This window comes from Mytilus edulis, chromosome 14 (assembly GCF_963676685.1).
Source record: "Mytilus edulis chromosome 14, xbMytEdul2.2, whole genome shotgun sequence".
Classification (NCBI taxonomy): Eukaryota; Metazoa; Mollusca; class Bivalvia; order Mytilida; family Mytilidae; genus Mytilus; species Mytilus edulis.
The window spans coordinates 21,051,944-21,068,211 of NC_092357.1; the positions used below are offsets into that span (position 1 = coordinate 21,051,944).

At 32.4% G+C, this 16,268-nt stretch overlaps 1 protein-coding gene across 1 annotated transcript in view; it reads left to right on the top strand.

Moving 5' to 3' along the window:
• Positions 1 to 16,268, top strand: part of LOC139503607 (zinc metalloproteinase nas-13-like) — a 41,423-nt gene that overhangs the window by 23,152 nt on the left and 2,003 nt on the right. Inside the window, exons 9-13 of the mRNA XM_071293416.1 lie at positions 12,061 to 12,237; positions 12,864 to 13,055; positions 13,615 to 13,767; positions 14,249 to 14,383; positions 15,411 to 15,536. Coding sequence (XP_071149517.1) covers positions 12,061 to 12,237; positions 12,864 to 13,055; positions 13,615 to 13,767; positions 14,249 to 14,383; positions 15,411 to 15,536 — 783 coding nt within the window. The remainder of the gene's footprint in view (positions 1 to 12,060; positions 12,238 to 12,863; positions 13,056 to 13,614; positions 13,768 to 14,248; positions 14,384 to 15,410; positions 15,537 to 16,268) is intronic.

Sequence of the window (16,268 nt, forward strand, 5' to 3'; positions counted from 1 at the left end):
TTTTTTGAAGTACAAGTATGTTCACAACTCTTTTTCATATAACAAGCTTTTTAAAAGACTGTCATCAAATGAAAGTATATGAAAATCAGGTGCTCCGTAGGGCGCAGCTTTATACAACCGCGGTGGTTGGACCCTGAACAGTTGGGGCAAATTAAAGTTGGTCACAATGTTCAAGCTTGATGCTGTCTGAATTTGGATTGTGATTGCATTTTTGACAAAATAAAGGTTTTTGTTACAAAATAAATGTGGTCAAAGATCAACAAATCTATTGTACAATACTGTGCAATTGAAGATTTCTTCTTGAAAATTTTCAAAATTTGAAATTTGAAAAATTTTGAAAAAAAAAAGAAATCCCTTAATTTTTTTTTTACAACCCCCCCCCCCCCCCCCCATTTATTGATATCCCCTTTAAGGAATAACCCTTAAACACAATCCCATCCTTTCCTTAAGTATAGAACCTTGTAGTACAATTACAGAGAGATCCATATACTAAAACCCAAGTTATTCTTTAGAAACTAGAAACATGCTTCTTTTTGGCCCTTTTTGGCCCCTTATTCCTACATATTTTGGACAATTAATCCAAAACTAAATCACAGCCTCCCCTTTGTTATATGGAGCATTGTGGTACAATTTGAGAGAGATCAATACAATTACACACAAGTTATTGTCTTGAAACTAGAAAAATGCTTGTTTTTTGGCCCCTTTTTGGCCCTTAATTCCTAACTTTGAACCCATGACCCATTTAAATGAATCCAAACCTTCTACCTGTGGTTTTAAACATTGTGATACAATATCAGAGCAATTGAAATACTTATACACAAGTCATTATCCTTAAACTATAAAATGCTTGTTTTGGGCCCCTTCTGGGCCCTTAATTCCTAAACGGTTGGGACCATCATCCCCAAAATCGATCCAAACCTTCCTTTTGTGGTATTGAACCTTCTGAAAAAAAATCATAAAGATCTATACACTTAAACCAAAGTTATTGTGCGGAATATAAGTCTACTTTGGTCAGTTTTAGTTAAAATATTAAGGGGCAAAAACTATTACAATTGGTGCATTTTATAGATATTTGGGAGCATTTTTTTACCAATTTCCCAATATTTGCCAGGCTTAATTTTTTTACTTGTCTTAGAACTGATATGCACCTTTAAAAAAATCCTAAAAGTTGAAAAAAATAAATATGATCTTGAGAGAAAACACCTACTGAGTACATGTACTGCATGCAAGTTATCTAATACATCTGTTGCACGAACCTCTCTGGCAACCTGCCAAAAGGTAAAAAAAATGTCAAAATGCATTTTTTCTTTTTTTTTTATAATGTTCTTTGCAAAATATACCAAGATAATGCTATATTTAAGAGATATATCAATTATCCAGACCTTTAAAAAGTACCTAAATATGGTGATTTTTTTTGCATTTTTTTTTAATAATTCACAAATATGCAAATAAGGCTGTTAAATGAAAAATAGGGTGAATTTACAAAAAAAAAATTTTGTATCTTAACTCCTAAATACCCAAAGATTTTGGAAATATATATAATGTTGCCCAGTTATAACTACCAATTTGGACGAAATTTGAGATTTTGCATGGTTTTATGGCAGACTGGCTCTTCAGTAAACACTTCATCTGTTGATAAATACTGTGAACGTTTTTGTGTATATCAAAATATTTTTACCTATGTTGAACGACGTGCATAGTATAAAATCATAAAAATACAAATTGTTTAGTCTCTAGGAAATCTTGTAAGATTTCTGCTGCTATTTTTGCTAAATAGGTGCAATTTGGGTACTCGGTGCAATTTGGGTACCGTTACGTTATAGTTAATTTACCGTAAATAACTGCGAGAAAATGAATAATACACAAGTTGATAATTGTCTCTTCTCTGCTCATTAATTTGCATGCAATATTTTCTCTGATTTACTTGTGAGATCACCGACACTAATAATAATTACCTAAAAAAAATAGGGTGCTCCGTACTGGGAAGATCATATCGGATCCTATCAATTTATTGGTTCCATTCCCCCAATTAAATGAGTCTACACGTCTCCCTTAGAAAAAATGCCTTGCAATGCGTCTGAACTACTAAGTACTTCCATATAATTTCGAAAACAGATAATAATCTATTTCACTGGATGAGATTGGGCTGACGAATTTTTAAATGGAAATGTATTAATTTTTATTTATAGCACAAGTTTTACAAGGCAAGATTATTCACCCTGTTCGCCCTACAAATCAAATGGTTGCCTCCTTACACCTACACGAGCTAAAACATATACATATGAACATTTGATATCATTTATTTTGTGTGACAACTCTTCACCAATGACCTGAGTGAAAGGTTGACATGGGCAGATCCAGAAATTTCCATTTTTTTAATTTTTGTTGTTTTTTTTTTTGGGGGGGGGGGGGGCAGAGGGGGATGCTTGCTCCAGTCATGCTTCAGTGATTCCCTATATAATCAACAAAATATTTCACACCAAAAAAGGGGGGGGGGGCGTTGCTTTCGCCTTAATAAGAAATCTCTGTTTTCAGGCATAGGCTCATATAAATTTGCCTTTTGAAGAACTGAAATAAATATGAAACGGCTAATGAGTTTTCAGATGCTTTACATTAAAATACATCATGTACATACATGTGACATACACAATTATATATAAATGTAGAATCAAATCTTGATAAATGTATGTAGTTGAAATTGTTAGCTTTAAACATTAAAAAAATGAACTCCCTTAAAGTTTAAACACAATTAAGAATGACCATGTACATGATGTACATGTAGTCTGTAATGTATGCCATTGCCATGAAGCTAGATCATTGTAGGTAAACTGTCATCTATTCCCTTAAATCTTTGTCCCCAGTCACCCCAAGTTTGATTTAAATTAGGGAGCTTCCATTTGATTTTTAGGGGAAAGGGGGGGGGGGCTAGGATGAAATTTGAAAAAAATAGGCAGAACAGGAGTTTTGAGAAGAAAAAAAAAGGCAGGATGAGACACTAGCAAAAAAAAAAGTCAGGACGACAATTTTGGTAAAAAAAGTCAGGATAAACTAAAAAAAGAAAGGCAGGAAAGAACAGAGTGAAAAATAAAAAGGCAGGACAGAGATTACAGCTAAAAAAAAAATGCAGGATAAAATTTTTCATCCTAGCCCCCCCCTTAAAAATCAAATGGTAGCTCCCTTAGTCAAGTATATATATCTACTCTATTAGGTCTCTAGTTTGGATAGTGTATAACTTGCAAATTAAAATCATACTCCTTCCAAATTTCTTTCTTTAAAATATTATGGATGAAATAGCAAGTAAAGAATGAAATTAAATTGGATGAAATGTGTCAATTTTTGGGAGAGATCCGTTTGCGCCAAAATGCGTCCTTTTGCGCCACAACTTTTTTTCTCCAATGCTACGTTTGCCCCACCTGTTTTAAAATTACATGGTATCATTTGCGCCAAAAATAAAATATACGATTGCGCCAATTTAAAGAAAAATGACTTCCCTCTTCCTTTATCCTGGCTTGGGACCGGCAGTTTTCACTGACAGAGTTAAAGTCATTTTAAGTCATTTAATGTATAAAACTATGTACAGTCGGACATCATATATGTTTAAGAATATATTTAATGTAAGTTGTAGCTTGAAATTTTACTATATTGTCCAAAAACACAAACATGGAAGGGTGGGATGAGTACAAGAGTTCATTATAATTCTTATGGAATGCCTCTGCTCCATTATTAGTCCGTCTTGCTTCTATTTTCTTGTCTTTTGGCATATCCTGTATCAAATCTTCAGCAAAGCAATTACCTACTTCATCTGGGTTCAGAAAAGCTAATCCAAAAAAAATGGTGTAACCACTTGCTAACATCACTGCCAACTTTTGTATACTCTTTTGCTAGTCTAAGATTTTGTATTTTACGCCACCATGCCTGGCCAAGGTGAAAACGACATGCCTTGAAAAACTCTTTAACGACAACGTGCATTCTCTCCTCAAAATCTACACGATCACTATCATTATTTTGAATATGTGTTCAGGTAAATTGGCGCAAATGAGTTCCGAAAACTGGCGCAATTGATACATTTGAAATTTTTTTTTTGGCGCAAATGATACCCCTGAAAAACAGTAATTGGCGCAAAAGGAGTGCTGCCCAATTTTTTTGGTAAAGTAGTATGTCTGAAGTTGTCAAACTTAATGATAGACCCTTCAGGGGCGGATCCAGTCATTTTAAAAAGGGGTTTCCTAACCCAGGACAAAAAGGGGGGGGGGGGTAATTACATGTCCCCATTCAAATGCATTGATAGTCCAAAAAAGGGGGGTCTTTGACACATTCCCCATTCCCATTCTCAATTTTATCATGTAGTCGTCGTAGTCCGAAGACACTTAGTTTTCGCATAATTACTTTTAGTATAAGTTTAGAAATTACATGAATTAGGGGCCAAAAGGGGCCAATATTAAACTTTGTTTGATTTTATAGAAAATTGAATTATTGGGGTTCTTTGATATATATTTATTCCAAATTAACTTTGTATTTAGATTCCTAGTTTTTTGGTCCTGTTTAAATTGGTCTATCTTAAGGTTCAAAGGGTCCAAAATTAAACTTATTTTGATTTTAATAATATTTAAATTCTTGGTGTTCTTTAATCATGTTAATATGCTGAATCTGAATATTTACTTAGATTTTTAGTTTGGGCCCAAATTTCAAGTTGGTCCAAATTGGGGTCCAATATTTTACTTTGTTTGATTTCAAAAAAATTGAATATATATATATGGGGTTCTTTGATATGCTGAATCTAACCATTCATTTAGATTTTTGAAATTTTGGCCCGTTAACAAATTGGTCCACATTGAGATCTAAATATGCTAAAGGGTCCAAAATTGAACTTTATTTGATTTCATCAAATAATGAATTATTTGGGTTCTTTGATCATGTTGATATGCTGCATCTAACCATATATTAAGATTTTGAATATTGGACCATTTTAGAGGTTAATTGTCAATTTAAAATTTTTAAGTACTTGGACCACATTCATTCAATGTCAGAAACCTATGCTGCATCAACTATTGAATCACAATCCAAATTTACAATTCAGAGTTGTATCCATAAAATTGAGAATGGAAATGGGGAATTTGTCAAAGAGACAACAACCCGACCAAATAAAAAAACAACAGCAGAAGGTCACCAACAGGTCTTTAATGTAGCGAGAAATTCCCGCACCCGGAAGCGTCCTTCAGCTGGCCCCTAAACAAATATATACTAGTTCAGTGATAATGAACGCCATACTAATTTCCAAAGTGTACACAAGAAACTAAAATTAAAATAAAACAAGACTTACAAAGGCCAGAGGCTCCTGACTTGGGACAGGCGCAAAATGCGGCGGGGTTAAACATGTTTGTGAGATCTCAACCTCCCCCTATACCTCTAACCAATGTAGAAAAGTTTGAATTGAATGTTGTGTCCATACTTGCTCCAACTGTTCAGGGTTTAAAGTGTACGTTTGTATCAAGCTGAGCCATGCATAGCATTCTTATTGGTTATTTATATATTAATTTGAAATTTTGATGAGTTAGACACATACAGATTATACTGTAAACAATATTTCAGAGTTTAACGTAGTCAAGCAAAACAAATCATAGAGGAATAGTTGAATCATGTTTTTGTTGTCCAATGAAAAATTAGTACGAACACCAAGAAAAAGTATGGGAATGTTTGTTTTTTAAACTATTGACCAGGGTGAAAGTCTTTGAAAGTCATGACTGACCAAAAGTTTGTGAAATGAAATAGCACAAATATTCCATTCTTATTAAATATTATTGTATATAAAGAAAATACTGATGTTTAATAATAGTTTTTACCCTTTTTATGTTTTATAGGACAAGAAATAAAGAAAAATAATGAAAAATATAAACAGTTTCAATAGAAATGAGCGACAAAACAAGATAAACAGAATACAACAAGGCCTAAATGGTAAGACCACTTCTATATTCTGTAAATTCAGAAATTATTGCTTGCATTTATTATTTTTCAGGGAATGGACAACTTATTGTGATTACAAAAAAAATCTGCATCAATTATATATACATGATATATATATATGTTTCTGTTATCAAAATATGATTTCTTATTTTTGCGATACTCACCCAGTCACATTAATCGCATTACTAAAAACCTCTGGATAATTTCTGAATTACAGTAATAAACGTGATAAAAGTAATTGCCTTTGAATGATGACTCTTATAAAAATAAGAAGATGTGGTATGGTAAATGAGTGACTTATCCACCAGAGTTCAAAGAAGTGGATGCAAGAAATTAAAGGCCAATGCTGGGCTGGCCTTCAATAATGAGACAACACTTCCTTTATAGGTCAGCCAATAAAGATCCCAACATGAAAAGATTTAAACAATCCAATTTAGTTCAACATGTTCAAAAACAATAACAATTAATAAAAAAATATCATGTCTGTGAGCACTCAACCTCTTACCTGACCATAATATAGGACAGTGGTTCAAATAACACAGCATATGAACATTCTATAACAACTTTTGCAAGTGGCTAAACTTTAAATATCACTGCAAGGCACTAAACAACGAATATTTAATCTTGGACACAAAGCACTGAGATAAGAGAACTCATATAAAGCATGACAAGTAAGAATATCAAATGAAAGTTTCTCAAATGTTAAAGTCATATGAAACGAGTGAGTGATGAAAAATAAAGTTTGTCCAACTTTTGAACCAATGCATGTATACATCATAAACTTAGTCCTCTGTGCACGATTTTATCATTATTTTCACAAGTATATCATATAAATCGTCAATTTTTTTTTCTCTCTGTTTGTTATGATTTAACAAATAATGCTGCTCATTAAATGCCGTGTTTTGAAGCTGAGTTTTACCGATTGCCACCTTATAGTAAACAAATCACAAAAAGCATGGGTATTGAGCACGTGTTTAACATGTATAATCAGCTATTTGTTTATTTCAATGACAGATCCTTGCATATTGTGGTCACCGGATTTTTACGAGGAGGGTTACGCTCGGGTCACTATGTTACTATGGAAAATATGTATCGGCGAATTGCTTCCTGAAAGCAAGCAATTAAAAATAAGTAAACTTCTTCTAAATGTGGACAAATTAAAGAATTTTCCTCAGAAAAAAGTTGCATAATGAAAACTATCCATTTAGTTATAAAAAACATAATTATTATACATATTTTTTTTTAATTTGAGGTTTCTTATGACTAATTAAAACATGATAAAATAAGCCTATTTATATTGCTGTTTTTTTCTCCATTTATCATGTTTATAACTTCTTTTTTTTATTTTGTGTATTTATAGGTCAGATATCTTGGTTTTTATGATCATCGTCAGGTCCTACAAGTCTATACTGAAGAGGAAACTTATTTGTTAATACTTTTCTACATAATGTGCTAATTGGATTAATTTATGTGAAATGAACTCAATTGTGTGTTTTTCTGGAAAAAGAAATAGAAAAAATTCTACAAAATTGCTATAAACAAAATGGAGTACTATCAAAGATGCACAAGGACACAATGGTGTAAAATGTAACAACCTACATATTCACTGATGGATTATGGAGAAATTAAGAAAAAAAATAGTATCTTTGTCATGTTTGTTGTAGAAATAAACAAATGCGTTATCCATTCATGTACATAATATTATGTACATGGCTCTCCATCATATCAAATATACAGAGAAGATGTTTGAAGAACAAGTTGCCAAAATTTATTCAACCAATTGAAGGAAGATGTCTTGTGAATGGAATTATTTATGCACTGAACTGTTATGTAGGGGGTAGAATAATTATACACAGCAGCTGAAACAGATGACAAGTTAATTTGACATGAAAAGTGTTTATTTTATATAATCTTTTGTATCAACATGATCAATAATTCAGTCTAGGAGAAAATATATTTATACTGTTTGTCAATGTTTGTACTGTTATGAAATTTTTATAGAGGAAAAACATTTCCTTAAGGGAAATTTGATGTTCAGAAATTTCCTTAGAGGAAATTTGAAGAACAATGATTTCCTTAGAGGAAATTTCCTCAAAGGAAAATTTGAAGCGGCAAATTTCCTCAAAAGAAAAAGAATTTCCTCAAAGGAAATAATTATGCAGCAAATTCCCTAAGGGAAATCTTTTTCCCTTGAGGAAAACTCTTTTTCCTCTGAGGAAATTGTTGAAAAAAGGGGCATTACTTTTTCAACAGTGGTGCTAGAGCCAAACATATTTAGGACAAATATCAGAGAAACCAATACTAATCAAGTTATCAACTTCATTTTGACTTAACTCCAAAAATTAAGGTGACAACTTTTGCACTCAGCGGAATTGCAAACTTGTCCCGGATACTGTTAATATTCTTATACAAGACCTGTTTATTTTCTCTTGCTTATGACCTTAGATATATTATTAATGCTGTATGTTTATGCTTATGACCTTAGATATATTATTGCTGTATGTTAATGCTTATGAAGTTAGATATATTATTGCTGCATGTTTATACTTTTGACCTTAGATACATTATTGCTGTATGTTGATTGTCACTTGCTTATGACCTTAGATATATTATTGCTGCATGTTTTTTTTTAAATGCTTATGACCTTAGATACATTATTGCTGTATGTTGATTGTCACTTGCTTATGACCTTAGATATATTATTGCTGCATGTTTTTTTTTTAAATGCTTATGACCTTAGATACATTATTGCTGTATGTTGATTGTCACTTGCTTATGACCTTAGATATATTATTGCTGCATGTTTATGCTTATGACCTTAGATATACTACTGCTGTATGTTGATTGTCTTTTGCTTATGACCTTAGACATGTTAGATATACTATTGCTGTACGTTGATTGTCTTTTGCTTATGACCTTAGATATACAATGTATAATATTGCTGCATGTTTATGCTTATGACCTTAGATATATTATTGCTGTATGTTTATTGTCACTTGCTTATGACCTTAGATATATTATTCATGTTATTTGTGCAGGTTTATTGACACTTGCTTAAGTTATTTTATTGCTGTTTGTTTAATTTTCTGTTTTTGTTTCACACATTTTACTTGATGGTGTTATCTCAGTGAAAGATGAAATATTAAAACACAAGTGCCTTATTTGTTATACCAATTGTAATGTTTTGTCTTTTTGAAAATGATATTCTCAAATGTACATAACTTAAATTAAGAAGTGTTGAAATTAAGTAAGGATATGGTATGTGATTGCCAATGAGACAACTAAAAACCAGAGATAAAGGTATTTTCAGCCAGTGACTGAACAGCCGTCAACAATGAGCAAGACCTATCAACATTTAAATGTCTGCATGAAAAAAACACAAAAACATTCAAATGGATAAACATAAGACACTGTGTGCAATGGTGTGAAAGCTATATATATGCAAAACTATATACTGAAAATTCAGAAATTATTGCTAGCAATTGTAAGTGCGATTTTTCTCAATTTCATCATTTTTTTGTGTGCAAAATTTAGAATAATCCTGTTTAGTTCATAAAAAATTTCAATATGCAAGTGTATATTATTGTGATTATAACCCTGTCACTATTTTCACAATAATAAAAACAGCAATAATTTCTGAATTTATAGTAGTTAAATTTTTGACACATAGTGATTTACTTTCAATTCAGCATGCCTAGACAAAAATCGTAGAACACACAATTATATATTTCTACAATTAAGATTCAAAGAAATACTTGTACCCATAATAACTTAGTCCGTTTTGTGAAATTGCTTCACTCATGCAATTAGAGGATTTTTTTATGTTTTCTTTTTAGTTATATCACTTCCCATGTGAACAATTATTGTTCCCATGGGAAAACATATTGTTCCCAAGGGAAAAATTATTGTAGATAAAATAAGCCTATTTATATTGCTGTTTTTTTCTCCATTTATCATGTTTATAACTTCTTTTTTTTATTTTGTGTATTTATAGGTCAGATATCTTGGTTTTTATGATCATCGTCAGGTCCTACAAGTCTATACTGAAGAGGAAACTTATTTGTTAATACTTTTCTACATAATGTGCTAATTGGATTAATTTATGTGAAATGAACTCAATTGTGTGTTTTTCTGGAAAAAGAAATAGAAAAAATTCTACAAAATTGCTATAAACAAAATGGAGTACTATCAAAGATGCACAAGGACACAATGGTGTAAAATGTAACAACCTACATATTCACTGATGGATTATGGAGAAATTAAGAAAAAAAATAGTATCTTTGTCATGTTTGTTGTAGAAATAAACAAATGCGTTATCCATTCATGTACATAATATTATGTACATGGCTCTCCATCATATCAAATATACAGAGAAGATGTTTGAAGAACAAGTTGCCAAAATTTATTCAACCAATTGAAGGAAGATGTCTTGTGAATGGAATTATTTATGCACTGAACTGTTATGTAGGGGGTAGAATAATTATACACAGCAGCTGAAACAGATGACAAGTTAATTTGACATGAAAAGTGTTTATTTTATATAATCTTTTGTATCAACATGATCAATAATTCAGTCTAGGAGAAAATATATTTATACTGTTTGTCAATGTTTGTACTGTTATGAAATTTTTATAGAGGAAAAACATTTCCTTAAGGGAAATTTGATGTTCAGAAATTTCCTTAGAGGAAATTTGAAGAACAATGATTTCCTTAGAGGAAATTTCCTCAAAGGAAAATTTGAAGCGGCAAATTTCCTCAAAAGAAAAAGAATTTCCTCAAAGGAAATAATTATGCAGCAAATTCCCTAAGGGAAATCTTTTTCCCTTGAGGAAAACTCTTTTTCCTCTGAGGAAATTGTTGAAAAAAGGGGCATTACTTTTTCAACAGTGGTGCTAGAGCCAAACATATTTAGGACAAATATCAGAGAAACCAATACTAATCAAGTTATCAACTTCATTTTGACTTAACTCCAAAAATTAAGGTGACAACTTTTGCACTCAGCGGAATTGCAAACTTGTCCCGGATACTGTTAATATTCTTATACAAGACCTGTTTATTTTCTCTTGCTTATGACCTTAGATATATTATTAATGCTGTATGTTTATGACCTTAGATATATTATTAATGCTGTATGTTTATGCTTATGACCTTAGATATATTATTGCTGTATGTTAATGCTTATGAAGTTAGATATATTATTGCTGCATGTTTATACTTTTGACCTTAGATACATTATTGCTGTATGTTGATTGTCACTTGCTTATGACCTTAGATATATTATTGCTGCATGTTTTTTTTTAAATGCTTATGACCTTAGATACATTATTGCTGTATGTTGATTGTCACTTGCTTATGACCTTAGATATATTATTGCTGCATGTTTTTTTTTTAAATGCTTATGACCTTAGATACATTATTGCTGTATGTTGATTGTCACTTGCTTATGACCTTAGATATATTATTGGTCTAAAAGTAATTTTTCCCATGGGAACTTCCAATGTTCCCATGGGAAATTCTAATATTCCCATGGGAATTATCAAATTTCCCATGGGAAATGTACTTTTAATCAGCTGCAGTGACAAGAGTGACAACAGTGACAAGTTGGGACATATGGCATTTTTTTAATTTTTCAATAATCTATCACTGGGCAAATTTTTTTTTTGATATCTTGTAAACCGACAAAGTCAGATTTGCCGATACCGGAATGGCAAATTTGTCCCGCACAGTGTTTTTTATTTCTTCCGGTGTTACTGTATTTTCAGTTTTAATTATTCAAATTTCCGATTTTCGAGTTTGCGTTTAGCAGACTCGCATATGTAGTAGTCTAAAAAAAATGAACAAATTCCGGACAAACATCGAGTGGCTGTATGATTATAAGCCGGTTGTTTTATGTCCAGTGGCAAATATTTCATACTTGTTTAACAATGGGGAAAAATTATGAAAAATCTAGATTAACAGGGCACTTAAATACAGAAATTAGAAAGTACAAAAACAAAATGTAACAGAAAACAAAAAAAAGGTAAAAAAATAGTGGTCAATTTATCAAAGATTATATGAATGATGTAACCCCTTCCAGATCCTCTTTTATGTCATTTACAGCCAGTTGTGGTAACAAGAAATGTCCTGGTAACGGATTCGTTGGTAAGGACTGTAAATGCTATTGTCCAGGAAATCCAGTTAAACTTTGTTCCGGTGGTGGTGGAGGCGGTGGAGGAGGAGGGGGAGGCGGCGGTGGTGGTGGCGGCGGAGGCGGCGGTGGAGGCGGTGGCGGTTCAAGTGAGTTCCTTTTTTTACTTTTCTATTCTATCTGATTAAATGTTGTTGGTGAACATTTTGTCAGAAAAAAAAAAAGAAATGACAAATGAAAAAGTCAATTGAAAATCAATTTCACATGTTTGAATTGATTGCATAATAAAGATTCCTGAAACCCAAAACAAGAAAGGCGTTGCAGTTTTATATTGAAAATATGTCTTATATGTACCATGTATAGTATACATGTATATAATGTTAAAAATACACTATCATTAACACAGAAATTTTTCATTAAAGAAAGAGAAACGAATTCTTATTTCCAGCATGTGATACATGTACGTATTCCAGACACGCTGTCGAGATTTACGCTTACTTTATAATTAAATTCAAAAGTGCACGTGAAAGACAGATGAACAAGCTTATACGACATGTATGTTGTTTTCCAAACTGTAAAATGTTTCAGTGACCAACAAGACAGAACCTATAGTATATATCATAAATGAATTTATTTACTTTTTTCCAACTTTTCTTCCAAAATTTGTAAGTTCTTAACATGTTTGTATATTGATAAATGAACGGATTAGATCCAGAAACCCAACAAAAAAAAAAGGAATGTGATGTTTCATTCTGTTTATAACAACCATTTTTAGCTTGCAAAGATGATAACACGAACTGTGATTACTGGCAGAAGCGAGGAGAATGTACAAAGAGCTCTAAATATATGTCAGTTAATTGTAAGAAATCTTGCAACAAGTGTGGTGGAGGAGGTGGCGGTGGTGGTGGCGGTGGTGGTGGTGGCGGTGGTGGCGGTGGCGGTGGCGGTGGAGGAGGTGGTACCGGAGGTAAGTACTCACCATACATTTCACATAGAATAATGAGAACCTTAATGATGAACATCAACAAAAAAATAAATTGTTCAGTGTCAATTTTATTCTTATTTGTGATTTTTAAACCTCCATCAAAGCTATTTTTATAACTAAACGCGGGTTATCTAGTGTGCACACCATTTTTTATGTTATTTCTTCATAGACTTAAAAAAATATTACTTACAGTCATTCCTTAAATGAACTCGATCTTTTTATTTATTATTTACTTATACTAATAACTTCTTATAGAAAGATGAGTTATAATTGTCACATAAAATGTTCTATATCATGATAGGCGGATCCAGGTGGGTCGGGGCGGGCCCACCCTTTTATTTTATTTTACCAAATGGGGAAAATTCGGTTGCTTATAGAGGGAATCACTGATGTATGACTGGGGCGCCCCTCCCTTTTTTTTTTAGGTCAGTCAATGCCCCCCCTCTCGCATCTTATAAAAAGTTCTGGATCCGCCACTGTATATTATTGATTTAAGCTAAACAATATCAATTTAACCTAGTATTTAAATAAACTTGAACAGGATCATGCACAGATAAAAGTACCAGTTGTGCTTACTGGGCAAGGACAGGTGAATGCACGAAGAATCCGAATTATATGTTGACTAACTGTAAAAAATCTTGTAATAAATGTGGAGGAGGAGGAGGGAGTGGTGGTGGTGGTAGCGGAGGAGGAGGTTTGTACAAGATAAGGATTACAACACTGTCATCATCATCATTTAATTTGATTTTGATTTTTTGTGTTTTAACGCCAAATTTAAGCACCGCTTTTGTGACATTTCGTGGCGGGTAGTTTTTATAGGTGGATGAAGCCGGAGTTGCCCGGAGAAAAGCACCAACCTTCGAATTTAATTTAATATGAAATTTTATGCTGTTGATACATGTATGTGAACTGGTTTTTTTTGTTTTTTTTATTGAAAAAATTTAATATGTTTATGTGATGAATTGTGTGTGGGGGGGGGGGGGGGCGGGTAGGTTTGGGGCGTTTACTCTAAATTGTGGGAAGAAAGTTTGAGCTGGAGTATATTTTTGGGATAAGAATAAAGAAATCTTACAGACTGTCTTCCAATTTTTTTGTTTTTCGAAAATAAGATGGAATAATTGAAAAACACAGGGGACTATATCCGAATGAATATAAACCAATACTCTTTATTTCAGGATGTAAGGACAGTAATAATAATTGTGCGTCATGGGCCAGGAGGGGAGAATGTAGGAGAAACCCAGCTTATATGTTAAAGTACTGTAAGAAATCGTGTAACCAATGTGCAAGTAGTAGTGACACAGACACAACGGGTAAGACTATATGTCTGTATTATAATTTATTACAAAATGTACTTTTTTGTCTTTTATGTCTGAATCTGACACAAATTTGAATGTTAACATCGGCCCAGTAATCAGAGCTTCTGTGTTGACAAGAATTATCATTGATATGTCCGTAGGTATAAATGAAGAATGTGTTTTATTTCCATTAAATGGGCAGAAAAGTAGCATAGTACAATATAAAAATATATATTTATGACAATAACAAGACAAGAACAACAAAAAAACAACAATAGTCTAGTATACATACAAAGAAAGGAAAACGCATTTTGAACATCATAATTAAAATACACAATATATAAATATTTCCTCCTTCTCAGGTACTACCCAACATGAAAAAAGTCATAAAATAAATTGGCAATGTATAGGATATTTAACTTAACTATAAATAAACCGTTAACTGTACAAATCTTGAATTTATCGAAATACTAAGGATTTTCTACCAAAATAATAAAATTGAGAATGGACTACCTTGACAAAACCTTTCGGAAGTGATGTGTCATCAGTGTCCTTAAAGTCATATCCGTCTAGCTGGTTATTTTTAAAAGTGTATCCACCACATATTTATGTTATTTCGAATAGACAGAAACATATTTAAGTCATACCTTATAATTTGATTCTAAATTCCATCTGTTAAAAGTAAATTTTGCGAGAGAAAAAACGTTTGTGATAAAACTAAGAAAAATAAATGCCAAATTAAGGATTTATAACTACATGTACATTTTAAATAGCAAAGTTAAACTGTCATCACTGTACAAATGTACAAATATCTAAGTTTTTAGGAGACAAGGGAGGCTAAAAAAAGTTTTATTTCATATCTTCTGGAAAAAAGGATATCTTACGACTAACACACATCAAAAATGTATTGCCTCTTAAGTGAGCGTTCCTAATGTGTTCCATTCTATTGTAGCTCTCCATATGTTGAAATATTGTTAATCGAGTCAAAATCGGGAGTTATAGCAAATGAAGTGGTCTAAAACAATGTTGATCTTATTTTCAGCACAATGTGAAGACCATAATAAGTATTGTCTATCTTGGGCCTCAACTGGTGAATGTACTAGAAATCCAGCATACATGTTAGAATCTTGTGCAAAATCCTGCAATGCTTGCGATAAAGTCTCACACGGTAAGGTCAAGCTTTCTCAATACATATCTGATTTAATCATGTTAGGATAAAAGAGAGCCGAAAGATACTAAAGGATCATTCAAACTCATAATAATACACAAAACACAATATATAACACTAAAGACTGAGCAGCACAAACCCTACAGAGAACATGGGGTAATCTCCAGAAGGGTAAGCAGATTCTGCTCCTCCATATGGCACTCGTCGTGTTATTGATGCTCGTCTAATTCGGTAGGTCACATTCGGGAAAAAGGGTCGGGATTATAGTTACGACATTAGGAAAATATGCGCTGTCATCTGTAAAAGTGATTCCATAACGGTCAACAAATTCGTGATGGCGTGCATAAAATTTATTATAGGATGAATTTGTTTTAGAATGGCCCTGTTCAAGAAAAGAAGGACGAAAGATACCAAAGGAACAGTCAAACTCATAAATCTAAAACAAACTGACAACGCCATGGCTAAAAATGAAAAAGACGAACAAACAACAGCACACATGACACAACATAGAAAACTAAAGAATAAACAACACGAACCAACTTGTCCAAAAATCAATAGATTGCAGATTTTGTAATCTATTGCATATATTGTTGTAGGTCATTCAACATTTGGTACTTACATTTCAATATCGATGTTTTCCATTTTCCGTGTTTTGTCTCAATCAATGAAAAACATCTTCCTCATTTGATTTATTTTCGTAAATCTAACGGTCAGCATGACAAGTTGATTTGA